General features: G+C 38.3%; 2 protein-coding genes across 7 annotated transcripts in view; both read right to left on the bottom strand.

The window, feature by feature from the left end:
- Positions 1-891: 891 nt before the first annotated feature.
- cstf1 (cleavage stimulation factor, 3' pre-RNA, subunit 1) lies at positions 892-6,893 on the bottom strand. The gene is made up of 6 exons (XM_046875730.1): positions 6,778-6,893; positions 4,108-4,296; positions 3,458-3,735; positions 3,116-3,313; positions 2,296-2,686; positions 892-1,793 (listed from the first exon to the last, which is right to left on the bottom strand). Exons 2-6 carry the CDS (start codon positions 4,274-4,276, stop codon positions 1,534-1,536), a joined length of 1,296 nt encoding a protein of 431 aa, XP_046731686.1. The 5' UTR covers positions 4,277-4,296; positions 6,778-6,893; the 3' UTR covers positions 892-1,533.
- A 1,490-nt stretch (positions 6,894-8,383) lies between these two features.
- eif4g3a (eukaryotic translation initiation factor 4 gamma, 3a) overlaps positions 8,384-16,631 on the bottom strand; it is a 58,692-nt gene continuing 50,444 nt past the window's right edge. For all 6 annotated transcript variants that reach the window (XM_046874763.1, XM_046874761.1, XM_046874760.1 and 3 more), the window contains 10 exons: positions 16,222-16,424; positions 14,797-14,912; positions 13,482-13,654; positions 13,219-13,344; positions 12,835-12,916; positions 12,622-12,720; positions 12,220-12,366; positions 11,433-11,514; positions 10,995-11,141; positions 8,384-9,379 (listed from right to left, as the gene is read on the bottom strand). In XM_046874763.1, coding sequence (XP_046730719.1) covers positions 9,198-9,379; positions 10,995-11,141; positions 11,433-11,514; positions 12,220-12,366; positions 12,622-12,720; positions 12,835-12,916; positions 13,219-13,344; positions 13,482-13,654; positions 14,797-14,912; positions 16,222-16,424 — 1,357 coding nt within the window. In that variant the 3' untranslated portion in view covers positions 8,384-9,197. The remainder of the gene's footprint in view (positions 9,380-10,994; positions 11,142-11,432; positions 11,515-12,219; positions 12,367-12,621; positions 12,721-12,834; positions 12,917-13,218; positions 13,345-13,481; positions 13,655-14,796; positions 14,913-16,221; positions 16,425-16,631) is intronic.

Below are 16,631 nucleotides of genomic sequence, written 5' to 3'. Positions count from 1 at the left end.
AATTTATGTTCAGGCCTAGGCTTATTACATTTACGCTGGAGGCAGATGGATGATGGTCTATCTAAAAGCTTGCTTTAAAGTATAGTCTTTAGATGGCTTTTCAAACAATCTTAAGAAATCATTTGCAAACTACATCTCTCCACGTCCTGTCTGTGAGTGTGTGCGTATGGGAGTATATTCTCCAGATATTGCAGTCATGTTGTGTAGGACTGTCACAGTCACTCTACTGGTGACACTTAAGATTTAAAAAAGAATCTAATGCCTGTATCAGACTTGCTAACTTTTAACGTTTGGTATAGGATCTCTTCATTTGAAATAAGGGCAAAAATAGCAGTGAATTCAATAAACCCAAAACTAAGAAAAGAGCTGAACTGCTTCACAGGTGTTCAACAAGACATGGTCAAAAGTTTCTGGACACCTGACCATAACACCTTTTCTGAACATCCCACACCAAAGTCACCCCTTTGCTCCTGTAACAACCTTCACTGGATTTTGGAGTGTGGCTCTGGGGAACTGTGTTCATTCAACAGCCAGAGCATTAGTGAGGTCAGACATCAATGTGAAGTATGGGAAGCTGGTTTGCAATCCATTCCAAAGATGTTTTGTGGGGTTGGTGTTAGGACTCCACTTCAACCTTGCTAAACAATGTGCTCATGGGCTTCTGCTATGTACAGCAGTGTTGTAAAGCAGGAACAGGTTTGGGCCCCTTAGCTGCACTAAAAGAAGATCTCAATTCTACAACATGCAGAGACTTTTTAAAGATTTGTGTGCTTCCAACTTTGAGGGAACAGTCTGAAGAAGAACCTCATTCGGCTGTGCAGCTTAGATGTCCACATTCTTTTGGTCATATAGTACATGTGGCATCAAAGAAATCAATGTGTTTGGGCAAGCTAACCAAGCAAATATTTCTTTATTCGATTTAAAAGGGATGCTGCTGAAGATTAAAATTCCAAAACATGGAACATGTTGACTGGGAATAGGAAGATTTAAATCTTAAAAACAGTGTAAACCAGTCACGGTTCAGTGAGGGACTTTATACAAGCACATCAAGTAAAAATGATAATGCTGACTAAAAGCATTTCTCTGTTGTTTTGTAGCGTAACTCTGAGGTGCATTGGTTCCATTTTTCATCCTCCTTGGTTACCTCAATCTCATTTTCTCAATCTCAAGAAAAAAAGAAACAATGGTAGAATACAATTCTTTTCATAACCTGATTACTTTTACCAAACATTAAATTCACAACAGACACTATTTATTTCTTTTATAAAAAAAAAAAATAAAAAAAATTGTATTATACATGAACTGAGAAAGTGAACAAATTTCTTGTCTCTCCCTTGTCCCTTACTAAGAACTGTGTCAAACCACACAGGAAACAGCATCATTAAAGCTCAGAATGCTGACGGCTTAGAGTTCCTCCGCAAGATCCCCAGAGTCCAATGGTGCACTCTAGAGGTGAAGTTTAAACACGACGACTACAGTCCTGATACCTTCCTACACAAAAAACTGAAACATATGTGGCAGCCTAATAGCTGCTCAGTCTGTAGTGGTCCGGCGGTACCAGAAGCGGGCACGGAAGTCGTCACTGCACGTCATGAAGCCCGGGTTAGTGGGAGAGTGCACTATGCAGCGCACAATATTGTTATGGCCAAGTGAAAGCAGGTTCTTCCGCTCGGCTGTGCGCGAGTCCCAACAGCACAGGCTGACCGTCCGCTCATCTGGCAACAGCACGTAGTCCTCTGTGTGGTTAAAAACGCCCTGTGTGCGGTGAGTCTGACGTCCACTCAATCCTGCTCCTGTAACACACACACACACACCACAGGAAACATGAACAAACTCCTACTAGAACAAAGACGCTGTTAGAAATAGCAAGATATTTTTGCGTTTGTAGTATGATGTTAGGATATAAAGAAATTATTTATATAAACAGATTATTTGCAGAATCTTTCTGAGCGAACACACGTGCCGTCAGTACTTTCACAACAAAGACCGGCTCTTTTGTTACTCACAACAGAAAAAAACGTTTTAGTTTTTATTCGTAAATGATAAAAAAAATTATTTTTTTAATGGAGCACATCTGTTTTGTGGAATGCATGTTGGCAAACCTATATAGATGTAATAACTCATACTGCGTGTGATGGATATATTAAGCATTATGATGTCATATTTTTATCATTAATTGAACAATTGTATTTGTAACAATAAAGGATTAGTTTAAACATTTCTTTATTACTATTCCTTGCAAAAACATGAGTGTAGTGCAGTGCTGACGTATGCTGTGAAGGATCAGACTCATACCTGTGTACTTGACTAGCGTGCGCCCGGTGGAGATCTCCCACAGCTTGGCTACGGAGTCCTTGCCGCTGGAGAGAATGTACTTTGAGTTTTTCGAGAAGACGGCCGAGCAGACCTCAGCCCCGTCATGCGCTTTCTCGAATGTAGACACACATCGGTTGGAGATGCCGTCCCACAGCTTGATGCTGCCGTCCTTGCTGCATGTGACGTAGGTGTTGGCTCCTGGGTTGTAGCTCACGCTGCAGATAGCGTCAGTGTGCTGATCCAGAGGGTTGCACGACACAAAACACTGGAATGTATTGACATCATAAAGACGCAGCGTCGGATGCTGTGTGCCCACCAGCAAGAAATCTCCTGATGGGTGGAAGGAAATTGAGCGCAGCATTTCTGCTTCCTGTAGAGAAAAATGTATTAAGAAAGCAATTATCATCAGAGGTTTCTTTAATTTATCCGTTACTTTTAATGGTCACATTTTGGAGAAGAAATCCTTGTAAATTCTGTGATTGTACTCTTACAGTCCTGTGTTTTGATTGGCTGGAAACCTACATTATCTGGGCTAAAAAGTGGTATATGACTTAAAGCAATAAAGTGCAGTAAACTGGAACAGTGTTTTCTGTTTTTTTAATTATTAAAGATTAAATGAGTAGGGATTAGGTAGCAGAGATTTCCATACTGTCTATCAAACAAGAAATCACTGCATAAAGCAAATTTGTTGAGTGTACTTATTTGCAGGAGAACTATGAATAAAAAGATAATAGTCTGTACACATGCCATGGGCTCTGGGTTTACTGACATTTCCACCCCGATACACAGATATAAATACCTGAATGTATTTGAAAGCTCTTTTTGCGGAGGGTTTGGAGTAGTCAAACAGTTTGAGGGTGTAATCACGAGATCCTGAGGCCAGGATCTGCTCAGTGGGATGGAAAGCAAGGCAGGTAACCTCATCTACATGGTCATACAGTGTTCGGATAACTGGGTGGTTCTCCATGTTCTGCTGTGCTGTCTCATTCATCATCACCTGGAGAAATAAACAAATAAAAGAGTTGCGTGTCTGAAATAAGGAAAGTACTCTGCTCTAGTCAACACTTCTTTTGTAGTCTAAAAATCACACCCCCCTGCTTATTAGTACAACTTTAATTATTTGTGTTTATCAGTTTCACACCTCCAGTGGCATTGCACTCTTGGCCAGCATACGTTCTGTGTCCAATATTTTAATAGAGGCGTCTGCAGAGCCAGTGGCTATAAGCTGTCCATCCCGACTGTATGTGGCAACACGACACGGCCCTTTGTGTGAAGTCACATAGCATGTCTCGTACTCCGAGGCCTCCGGAGACATGGTCTGCACGTCAGCATCGAACTCTAGGTCGATTCCCACACCAGGAGCCACAGTATCCGAGCGTCCAATAGCATACTGCACTGCACTGTCATCGTTCTCCAATCCTGCAATCACACAACCTACAGTCAAAAAACTAATTGCTTACATATACAATTTATGGCAAAAAAACATGTGTTCACCTGACTATTACCACCTATTGAATATCCAATATTAGATATTGTGCACCTTTGATGTTAAACCTCCACTCTTCTACTAGATTTTACTCTGTAGCAATGATGTTGGGTGAGAAGGCGTGGAATGCAGCAATGTTCCAGGTAATGCCAACAATGTTTAGTGGAGTTGAGTTTAGGGATCTGGGCAGTTATTCTTTGGGGCATTTCTAAAAGAAAATAATCTAAAAAACTACTGCCACTGTGTTAAACAGGATAAAACGTGTTTGTTTTCCCAGCAGAAGGCCAGTAAGCCATGCATCTTACCGATCTTGGCGAGCTGCATAAGCTGCTCGGATGGTGACACCACACTCTGCGGCTTCACTTCGTTTATGAGGCTGTTGGCAATGTTGGTGTAACCGTCGTACAGCAGCTGGCTGATGATCAGCCTATACAAGTGCTGTCTGTCTCTGAGGGTCGGTTTAGGACGATACATCTTTGTGATCTGAGTGCTTCCTGAGCAAAAGAAACAAAGCAGAACATAATGAAAGACTACATGTAAAAAAAAAAAAAAAAAAAAAAAAGAAAAAGAGAGACATCTATATTTTTATATCTCTCTCATATATATATATATATATATATATATATATATATATATATATATATATATATATACACACACACACACATACAATGTCACAACATTTATTCCCGTCCAAAGTTGCAGTAATATTTCACCAACATCTTGTGTTGATGACAGGAGAGTCAGGCTGCTGCATAAAGTCTTCTCCAGGACATCCCAAAAATTATTAATGGGGTTAAGGTTTGGACGCTGTGGTGGCCAATCCATGTGTGTAAATCATGTCTTAATCTCCCTGAACGACACTTTCACAATTTGAGCCTGAGGAATCGTGGCAGTGTCATCTTTGAATCCTGACCTCATTCTTAGGGCACAAAATGTTGCTGAACCGAGACCTGACCAACTATAGCAACCCCAGATCATAGCACTGCCACCACAGGCTTGTACAGTAGGCACTAGGCATGATGGGTGCATGTGTTCATCCACCTCTCTTCTTACTCTAATAAACCCATCACTCTGAAACAGGGTAAATTTGGACTCAACGTGTCTTTCTTCCATTGCTCCAGAGTCCAATATTTATGCTCCCTAGTAAATTGGAGCCTTTTTCCCCAATTAGGCTCACTGATAACTTTTTTTATAGGCTACACTGCGGTTAAGTCCCAATACATTGAGTTCCCTTTGCATTGGTGTGTTCTGACATCCACCTTCCGCATGAGGATGCCCCACAGGTGCTTAATAGACTTTAGGTCTGGAGACATACTTGGCCACTCAATCACATTCACCTTCACAACAATGTATCTTGGCGGTGTGTTCGGGGTCATTATGTTGGAAAACTGCGATTCGGCCCAGTTTCTGAAGGTAGGGCATCGTGTTCTGCTTCAGAATGTCACAGTACATGTTGGATTCCCTGTTTCTCTTAATTAACCGTCGCTCCACAGTGCAGCTCCAGACCATCATGCTACCACCACCATGCTTGACTGTAGAAAAGACAATTTCCTTGGTACTCCTCACCAGGGCGTCGCCACACATGCTGGACACCATGTGAGCTGAACAGGTTTATCTTAGTTTCATCAGACCACAGGACATGGTTCCAGTAATTCATGCTATTGGACATGTTGTCTGCAGCAAACTATTTACAGGCTTTCTTGTAAGCCAGCTTCAGAAGAGGCTTCCTTCTGGGACAAAGACCATGTAAACTGACTTGTTGCAGTGTGAAGCGTATGGTCTTCGGCAACCTCTAAAGCAATGCTGGTGGCGCCCATGCTTGTTTTTTTTTTAAAGCATTACATTTTAACCGGTCTAATACAAGACACACACATTTGTATGGTCCTGTCAAGCTGACAAAAACATGAACATGGTGAATAAGACTTTACTTGGTAAAACAACATGCAGCTGTTATCACTTAGGGTGTACTCACGTTTGTTGTCAGCTATTTAGACAATAAAGGCTGCATGTAGAGTTATTTTCAGAGAACAGTAAATCTATACTGCTATACTAGCTGCACATTGACTACTCTAAAATATATCCACGTGTCATTTCTATAGTATTGTCCCTTGAGATGATATACTAAAATAGTTGCTGAAATGTGAGGGTTTCACTTACTTTTGTTAGATACTGTATATATTGTGCAATACAGCAAAAACAGCAATTACAATCAGCCAATCATGAGGCAGCAGGACAAAATCCTGCAAATACAAGTCCGGCTCTTTCATTAAAGTTAAATTCAGAATAAGAAATGGAGGGAATGTGGTCTCAGCATGGCATTGTTGTTTTTTTTTCCTGACATGTGCATAATGGATTCGGCTGGGACCAATTCTGCTGAAGATATTTTGTATCACACACAGGATAATGTGCAGTACCAGTCAAAGGTTTAGACACACGTCTCCTTCAGTTGTTAATGTATAATGTAGAAATTAACAACAGAAGATGAAGAAGCTGTGTTCAGATTTTTGACTGATAATCTACATACTCTGAACGCACACACCAATTCTCCTCTCCGCCACCGTTCACTGACACACACATTCAATCTGTACAAAGAACTAGCCGCTAGTTGTCCTGCCTCGTTCCAATCTCCAAAGCAAAACAAAAAGTCACTACACGTTTACACGTTTTCCTCGAGTTATTTGTAGTCATGTGGATGTTTTGCATGCAGGACTACACACCGACTGCCTACTTCTGTGATCTTTCTGTGCATCATTATCCACCCTGTGTGAGCTAGCATAGGTAACGGCAGCTAGCAATTAGCTCTTTCCCCCTTCTGCTAGCTTCTTGGTAGCTCGAGAAACTTGGGCCTGACTCAGTTTTGCACCAAAACACCAATAAATATAATTCAATGCTATTAAATATGTCAAACCACATTTCGGGAGCGTATGTAAACATTTTATTTTTCTTAAACAAACAAAAAAAAAACTTCTTACCAGACTTAGCAACACACTGCTCTTAGAAGCGCCAGAGCCGCGCACTGAATGATGGGTAATACTCCACTAGTGTAAAAGACTTTGGTTGTAATACAAATAACTGCGCGAATCACTACCTGTACTACAAGTGCACTACACTACAAATGTAGGGCGCTAGAATTTGAATAGGAAGTAATTTGGGATGTAACCAGCCCATATAAATATAGTATAACACCAGTACAGAACACCTATCAATAATAGACATTATCCCAAATCAGCTTTACAAAAATAAATAAGCTATAAAATATGAATTTATATATTAGTGCCTAAGTTTACTTCCTGAGATGGCATGAGGAAGAAACCTTGAGAGGAACCAGAGGGAAACTCATCCTCATACAGGTGACACCGAATGTCCATTCATTACAGTTCCCTCATTGTGGAAGTTTACTGTTCAGTAATGGGGGCTTAAATGCAGAACTGTTATTGCAAACTGCCATTATATCATTATATAAGCCATTATATCAGACTGTTTATATTAAATACAGTCCAAACCCATCCTCAAAGTTGCTCAGTAACATCATAGATCTTAACAACACAACCCACATAGGCTGTGCCATTCAAGTGATGACTGATGGTCATTATCAGGCACAAAGTGTGCCAAAGAATCATTCCCCACACCATTATACCACCCTCACTAGCCTGGACTGTTACCCAAAGGCAGTTCAGGTTTATTGATTCATGCTGCTGGTGCCATATTCTGACCCTATGGTCTTTCTGCTGAGGCAGACATCAAGATTCATCAGACTAGTCTAATTCCAAAATTTTGTTTATCTGCCTTTTGGTAAACCTGTGACCATTGCAACTTCAGTTTTTAGTTGTTAACTGACAGAAGTGCAACCTGATAGGGTCTCCAGCAAATATATCCCACCTGCCTACAGGTTTGACGTGTATTCTGAGATGCTTTTCTGCTCAATATAGTAGTCCAGAGCAGTTCTCTCAGTTACTGTAGCCCTTCTGTCCGCTCAAACCAGTGTGGTCATTCTATGGTCCCCTTTCACATCAGGAAGGCCTTTCTGTCCTCAGAACCACTGCTCACTGGATGATTTTTCTTTATTGCAGTATTCCTGAGTGAACTATAGAGACACTTGTGTGTTAAAATTGCAGGATATATGGTGTTATTGCACCATTATGCATCAGTCAAAAGCTCCTGCTAATTTCAATGCTAAATAATTCTTGAAGCTGTTGGTCTGCATTTGCATAATTACATGCATTGCTGGCACAGACTGATTACATTAAGGCATAAATGAAATGGTGTAAAGGCATACCTTATTCTATTAAAATCTAAACAAAACTGTTAAAATAGATGTAATCAGGTGTGGATCCTGATCAGATGCAGGTCCTACACAGACCTTAGCAGACAAGATTAGAGTTCTAAAGAAATTTTGAGAGCTATGTCCAGTAGCAGTATTTCCCCCCCCAGATTTGGCATGTTTAATATGTGAAACCATTTATTTTAGGTCAATATGACAGCTTATTCTTATATAAAGAAATAATTTCGATTTAAAGATATTGATGAATGAAAAGCAAATGTGCAACAGTGACATGAAAAAAAAAGTGCATTCAGCAATCACTTTTATGGTGTTTAATATCTTTACAAGTTTTACATCTTCTCCAATAGGCATTTATCACAAGCAGACGGCTGCCATGAAACAGTTCTAACTTGCATTAGTAGTATTTGCATTGAAATCCTTCAATTTATCTAGTGTTTATAATCTTCAGAAAAGTTCTCTTTCTGTTTGGGAGACTACGCATTTTGGATGACTTTTCTTGTGGTGAGAACAAACCCTCTTTTCCACACTGGATAAAAAATAAAATGACGGATGCAATTACCAGTACTACTCAAGCACAACATGACCTGAGAAAACAGTCTTTTTTTTCCTGCACTTTCCCCTTTATGCCACAATTGTCCTTCCCTTCAGGCTTGTATGACATGAAATTAAGGAAGGGTGAGCACATATTTCTTAATAGCCATTAATATTAAGGAATTTCTGTTATTTCTATCAACATTCCTCTTATTGTGTAGACCTGCAAATGTTAAATAGACTTTGCATTTGTGAATGTTTAAAAAAATAATAAATTAAGAATTTCACTTGTTTCTTTTAAGTTTCTTCTTCAAAAATAACAAAAGGAACAAAAATTGTCAAAAATTAAACCAAAAAATATTTTCTATATATATATATATTTATGATACAGGGGTTTGAGCGCCCCCTAACTTCCAGAACGGAGCAGTTTTGAATCCATACCATGAGAACCTCGCTACACATTGTGCCATGAGAGAGAGCATGTGTGTAGGTAGTGTGTTTAAGTTCAGAGGGAACAGTTTTCCATTAGTACTAGCAGCGTGCCTCCACACAGCAATAGGTGGCCGCTGCCTCTTCACATCAATTGTCTTCGGATTCTTCTTCAGCCTCCCGTAACCATGTGAAAAAAGCGGTGACGGACTTTAACGCTATGCCCTTTCCCTGCTGCTCAGCTGGGTCTTTACTTGCTTCCCACTTGTAGAAAGCATCCTCTGAAATCACATCCTCATCATAGAGGCAGTCGAAGAACATCCTTAGCAGATCTGCAAAAATAAATAATGGAATAAGTATAAAAATAAATAAATAATAAAAAAGGTTACATTTAAACCTACAAGTAATAAATACGTTGTGTGTAAAACAAATATACTTTTTAAATATATATATATATATATATATATATATATATATATATATATATATATATATAGTAAATATATGTCTATGTGCTAACAGAAATGTATTTTAACAGCACTACTTTGATTAACGTGTGATTAATGCAGCGTGCATTTCTGTTTGGCGATTATTAATTAAAATATTTATAAATAAATATAAGAGAGAGAGAGAGACAACACATTCACAATGTCATTTCTTTACTTAGATATAAAAGAAAATGAATAAATAAAACTGAAAATTTCTTTTAAAATCACTAAACGTTTATTTTACTGATGCGCCAAGTCTCAAATCGAGCACCAAAAATCCGTCAATTAAAACCCTCCGTGTGGAAACAGCTAAATTTCCGTTTTGTGTCCTGATTATTTAAATCGTTTACAAAAATATTTTTATAAGCTGCCCTGCCATCTGAAAACAAACAGGATTGTCTGATTGGGCAACTGGCTGAAAAGAAAAGAAAGATAAGTAACCAGAACCTGGTATTACTATGTTCTATGTTTTTTTTTCCATGTGGAAAATAAACATGAACAACTTTTTTGAAAAACATCCATGACCTATGAAACATGTCTAGCTTTCATGCTCCATGTTGTCTACGGTTTCATTAATAATAAACACACAAAGCATTCATATTTCTCCATGCCCATGTTGGAGTATTAAAAACTTGAAAAGTATTAAGGTACATTTACAACAAGATAAAAATGTGCGATTAATCACGAGTTAACTCATGATAATCATGCGATTAAATCATTGAATCGATTGACAGCCATGATTTATTTATTTATTTACATCTATTTTTATATACATATATTAGTATAAATAACACGTGTTGCATTAATTCACATAAATGCCAAGAAGTGACTACAAAAAGAAAACTTTTTATAAATAATTGAAATAGTGATGCATTAATGATACGTGTTCTTACCCCATAGCACTGCACACTGTATTAAATCTGGTCAGAAGTCAATCATTAATTCATTTTTTACAACAGCAGCTCTGACAAATCCTAGGTTTGTATTAATGCACTTGTACCAATACTGTAAAGTGCCATAACTAATTCAGGGAACAGGCAGTTGTATGGTGGCTGCATATTGAGGTAAATTAAGGCTACGTGGATTGAAGGCATCTCTAGTGTCTTTGCAATGTTCAGTAATTTTCCAACTCGGGAGAATTATAGTATAAAGTATAATGTAAAGCAGTGCTTGTTTGTTGGGGGTTTTTTTGTTTTGTTTTTTAAGATGTCATATTACCATATTTACACAATAAGAAAAAAAAGGCTGGATAGCATATGACAAATAATGAAAGGAACTAACCAGTTTAACACCCATTTCACATGTAACTATACACTATATGTTACACATAAAAGGTGTCGTTCTACAATATATTCAAAATTGTAATCAAACTCATGTTATAAGGGGAATGCAACACACAAGCTTGTGATTATTTATTTATTATTATTTAATGCCAGAAAGCTGAAATTTGGCCACTTACTTGGTGGCTGATCCAAAGTCACTATTAATGCTTGCAGTGCATAAAGGGCTTGTAACTGACGCTCAGTGTCTGAGTTAAAGTACTTTTGTAACACTGGGAGATGCTTCTGGATGATGGCCGTGTCCACTTTGCAGGAAGTATCCTCATCTGCACAAAACAAACCAAGCCAGAGAAAACATTTGTGCTGTTAAATGTAGTTGGTGCTGCTAGTCTACTAAACCCATCACTTTAATGCGTCCTCATTACTGTCTGCAAGCCAGCTGCTGTGTCTTAATGAGGTGTGCTTTGTGTTCATATTTTAAAGGGATAAATATGTGGTTATTGCATAATTGTCCGCTTAGGATGCTAAAGAGCAAGACAAATAGCATTATGTGCACAGTGTTGAGTAGGGTAAGGTTGCAGTAGGACAATTTTGTCCCGCATAAGGAAAATACTCACCAATAACAGCAGCCTTACACACTGCAGTCATTAAAGCTCTCAGGAATGAGGAAGAACTCATCTGAGATTCATCCACATTAGCCTGTGAGAGCGGAAATGCATTATGAGATATATATATATATAATATATAAAAACAGAATAAAACATTATTTTGGCGTGAAGTGACGAGATTACAGTCAGCACAGTGTAGTTTATTATTATCCCCATAACAGCATGTCCCGAAGCGCTTAATCATTATTACATCGCAGAAATTTTCCATCAATTAAAATTTGATTCATTAATGAACATAAAAAAAACCTTGCTGGTCATGCTACACACAAACAAAGCACGAATCCTGTCAAATAAACATATCCTACAAAACACAACCTAACAATTAGATAACTTCATATTTAAAAGCTGCCAATTTTTTTATCATTATAACAAATTAGAATAAGGACATTGCTATAATACACATGATTATATTAGTCATTACTGTCGAGCAGTATATTGATTTCAAGTTATTAAACTGAGGCAGGATTAAGGAACATCAGACAACAAAGACAAAACCTAAGACTGGTATGCAGAGAGCTTAATCTTGATTATATATTTATCCTCTGACATTTTCTGAGGATAATCTAGAGCACTGACCCTGTAAAGACAAAAAGGAGGAAAACCATAGGCCTAAACTGAAGAAGCCTGAATAGAGAAATTTGCATAGATTCCTCTGATTTAAGAAATAAAGATGGTGATGGATTCTGCAATAGGTGTGCGTGTGTGTGTGTGTGTGTGTGTGTTATCCCAGCTTTACCTCAACCCAGTCAAATATCTGCTCGTCACTGGCTATATCTTCAAGTAGGAGACGATCAAGCTGTCTGCGCAACTCACCCGGAGTGAGACTGGGCATGGGAGGAGCAGTATGAGCAGAAGAACAGTCAGACAGCGTGAACTGCATCTTCTGTAGGGAGGAAAATGGAAAGAAAAAAAAAAAAATACATTTTGCACATCATATTTTGGAACCTAGCAAGTTTGTGAATTTTGAGTTTTGGATTTAGAAAAGAAAAAAAAACAAAACACTTATTTGAATATTTCTGTTTCCTTTTTCAGTAAACACTGCAGTGTGTTTGTATCTTGGGAACAATGTGAACAAAAGGTAAGGTACGTCTGTGAGCACGTGTGATGTATGAAAGTACTGAGCACCCTGCTGGCTCACCTGCTCAGAGATGAAGCTCTGGAGTTCCTGCTCTTCTGACAGGAAGTCACTCCAATTAAGCCCTGCCTCCCTCCATAAAGCACCTACTTTTTTATGGCCCTGGTGCAGAAAAAGACACATTGCTTTTGGTCTGTACTGTATATTATATATATATATATATATTTATAATAATTACATGGTCACCAAGGTACTGATGATAAAAAAAAAAATTACCATTTGTTTGCATAGTAGGTGAAGTATTTCCACCATTAAGTTGCTAGCTCTTCCCACTGGAAGTAATGGTTTACTTATTTCACTGCAAGAGACAAAAAAGGATATGCAATCAGCTACTTAATTACTGCATATTAGGTCTCCTAAATTAATAACAAAAAAATTATAATAATGACAATATTGAAGACACTAGAACAAAATAACTCTTACTACTGTTTTTACATTGCAACATTAAAAAGCAAGTCCCTACAAATCAAGTGTCTCAGATTAAAAAAGCAAACGGAAAAAAAAAAAAAAAAAAAAAAAAGACTTACATATTTTACATATATATTACTATTACATATTTCCAAATTGCATAATAAGCTCTGAGCTTGGTGGTGATCTTACCTGAAGAGTTCCCCCATGGGGATGCCTCCCTCTTTCAGCAAAGGACTGAGCAGCTCAGCGAGATACAGCCAAATGTGAGGAATGTCTATGGCCATGTCATCAGCTATTTCCAGTGTGTCTGCTAAGCTAATGAACACAGCAAATGCGTGATGTTACTTGGAGCTTACTCTGATCTTCTGTTTTACAGGGGAAATACTGTCTGGAAATCAATCTGGATGTAGTCCAGCTCAGAAAATAAATCTGTACTTGGTTTAGGAACTTACCCTGCATATAACTGGGCTTGCTGTAGGCTACCTTTGTGGATCAGCTGGTAGAAGAGCTGGCCTATGTGTTCTCGTGCCATGTGACTACGTTCCAGCGTGGACTCCACCCCCACCCGCACAAATACATCCAGCTGAGATAACTGCTGCAGCTCCTCCACACACTGCAAGGCCTCCTAAAAACAGACGCACAGAAGTGATCTTTCACTAATCTACACGTTAGGTATTGTGTTGTGTTACATAACAAGGAGATAGACTTTATACCTTATGTAGTGCAACAAGGTATAAAAGCCGTAATGCATCTCTCAAGCAGGTGATCTGTTAAAGGTGTTTTTAAATGACTTGCACAAAATGCCACTCTAAGCTGTGCCACTATACCCGGGATCATTTAAAATAAAGTAAAATGCATTCCCAGGTGATATTTAATAGTAGGCCATTTTCACCAGGACACCAGGTATGTTTCTATAAGCGTATCGTTTAAGTTGACTTATACCACAGCAAAGTCATATTTTTTTAAATTGTAAACTCAACACAATTTCTAACTGTTTATAGCTATCTTAAAAAAAAAAAAAAAAATTAAATTTGCGGACACCTGAAAACCAGACATGTACTTGTTGAACAGCCCATTCCAGAGTTAGCATTTCCATCATTTTAAGATGTTGGGCAAAGAGGCCTTTGGGACAGTCAGCATTGCAGTTCATCCCCAAAAAGTGTTCATTTGGGTTGAGGTCAGGGCTCTGTGCACAAAACTCATGCGTTTGCCAATGTTGAAGTGAAAGAACTTGGGCTTATGGACCTGGCCTAGTTCCAGTAAAGGGGAAATCTTAATGCAACAGCATACAGATTCTAATCAAATGTACGCCTACATATTTTGGGGAAGTTTGGAGAAGACCACATAGGACCCATTTGGAAATACAGTGAATCAGACAAGAAAAGTGTTGACCCCTGATATTCTTTCCATAAAATATTATATAAAGAAAATGTTTCTCCAAACACCATCACACCACATCTACACCACCAATAATTATTTATTTTCAATTATACAACATAATAAACATTTACTATTAGCCTCAGATTATGCTGTTTATTAGAATGAGAACATCAATATAAACTATTCTTTTTCCAGCCAGAACTACAGTTATAGTAGTAATTCATAAAATAAATTAAATCATAATTTCACACCTTCTGATCTGAGAATTCGATCTTATATAAAATAATATTTTAGATTTCCTGATAATGGATGCGATACTCATTTATCATGTGAACTAATAAGAGGCAAAGGCTGCGCAGAACAAAATAGAAGTAAAAAGTGTCAAACCTTGTAGTCGTTAAGATGTAGAAACTCATCGATGATGGATTTAGATTTCCTCTCAATCTCCTCCTCAGACAAAACAGGCTTTGCAGGAACCGTACTGACCGAACCTTCTATTTTAACTGTTACGGAAAAGCAGAGCAATGTTTAAAAAATATGCAATACATTTTGTTTTGTGTATTTCATCTCCGAGAGAAATCGGTGTCTGGCATGATAATGGTGGTTATACAGAACCCCCCCCAGTTTTGTGTACCAAAATATTGGTGAAGGTGTGAGGTAGTGTTCCCTAGAAAAATCCCAAAGACCACTATATGCAACTTAAATGGGGGAAAAAAATTCTGCCAAGAAAATACCATTGAATTGTGGTTGTATCTTTCAGCAAGACAAATGTTAAAACATAGGTACAAATCAACACAAAAAAAAAAATTTAGTGACTACAGAAGTAAACCTCCCTCATGAGCACCTACTCTAAGCCCCACAGAAAATCCATGGGATAAACAGAAGAGGAAAGTCCACAATATAAATACCAAAGATCCTGAAGGATCGAAAGACAATCTATAATTAAGTGTTTCCTCCTATAATGCTTGGGGAGAACAAAGAATCCGAGAAGACTCACTGCTGTTATAACATTATGTTGACTTACTGCTGTTAAGCAAGATTGTGCCCTTTTTATTTTACATACCAGAAGTGCTGGAGACGTACGTCAATCACATACTCAATTAAACAAGTGCATCCTAAATTGGTAAGAAAACAACTATTGACAAAGAACCATAAAAGGGAAATTTCCTAAAATCAGTCTACAGCCATGTGTTTCCACACACACACACACACACACACACACACACACACACACACACACACACACACACACACACACACACACACACACACACACACACACACACACACACACACATATATATATATATCTCAAAATACTACAAGTGCAGTAAACATTAATAAACTGGAAGTCAGTATCTGGTGTGTCTCTGTACCACTTGTGCAGGTTAATAAAAAATATTATTTCACTGAGCATCTTTGAGAACCTGTAGACTTTCACACTTGCCTTTTCTTCCTCTTCAAAAACATGCAGCCTTCATTACGAGTTTGAAGTCCGTTATGTAATATGTGACTTTATGTACTAAAATATTCAAACATTTTATAGTAATCGTAAATCTTTAACATTTAATGTTCAAAAATATGAAGTTTTTTTGTTTAACTGACTCAATTGGCGAGTTGTGAAATTGTGTGTATAGTAAATCATTTAGCAGAAATGACTGCAGCAAAGTTGCATTTAGTCTGAAGAAATTTCTGGGGTATGTTTGATGACAAAGTGCAAAGTGGTTGTGATCAAATAGACACCACAAGACACGGGTATGGCAGCTGAAAAGTCGTGTATGCTTGAGCAGAAGAGTGTGTATGCCGTCTCACTAGTATCCCGGGACAGACTGTGCTCCGGGTTGCTTCTGTCCTCCGAGATGCTTGCTTTGCGTGGTGTGACTTGTGCGTCTCTGCATGGCTCCCCAGCAGCCACACTCTCCACCAGTTCCTTATTGCTGCTACTGCGACTGAGGAGTCTTGAGGGGCCTGAACTTTGAGGCTTCTCACTTCGCTCGCGACCACAGCTGCCTCGGCTAAGAATGACACAAACAGAAAAAAATGCTGAGCTGTTTTTAATAAGATAATAAACAAGACAAACAAGACTGTGGAAACCACAATTATGCTCGATTGCTGTAAATAAATAAATAAATAAAAAGTGCCAATAGGTTAAATGGCCTGTATGTGTGCCAGCTGGCTGAGGATGGAGTCATAAAGTGGACAATAGTTGTCCTAGAAACCCT

Source organism: Silurus meridionalis, chromosome 19 (assembly GCF_014805685.1).
Source record: "Silurus meridionalis isolate SWU-2019-XX chromosome 19, ASM1480568v1, whole genome shotgun sequence".
Taxonomy (NCBI): domain Eukaryota; kingdom Metazoa; phylum Chordata; class Actinopteri; order Siluriformes; family Siluridae; genus Silurus; species Silurus meridionalis.
Note: the sequence above shows the minus strand (reverse complement) of the source record. Positions and strands in the feature narration are given on the sequence as shown.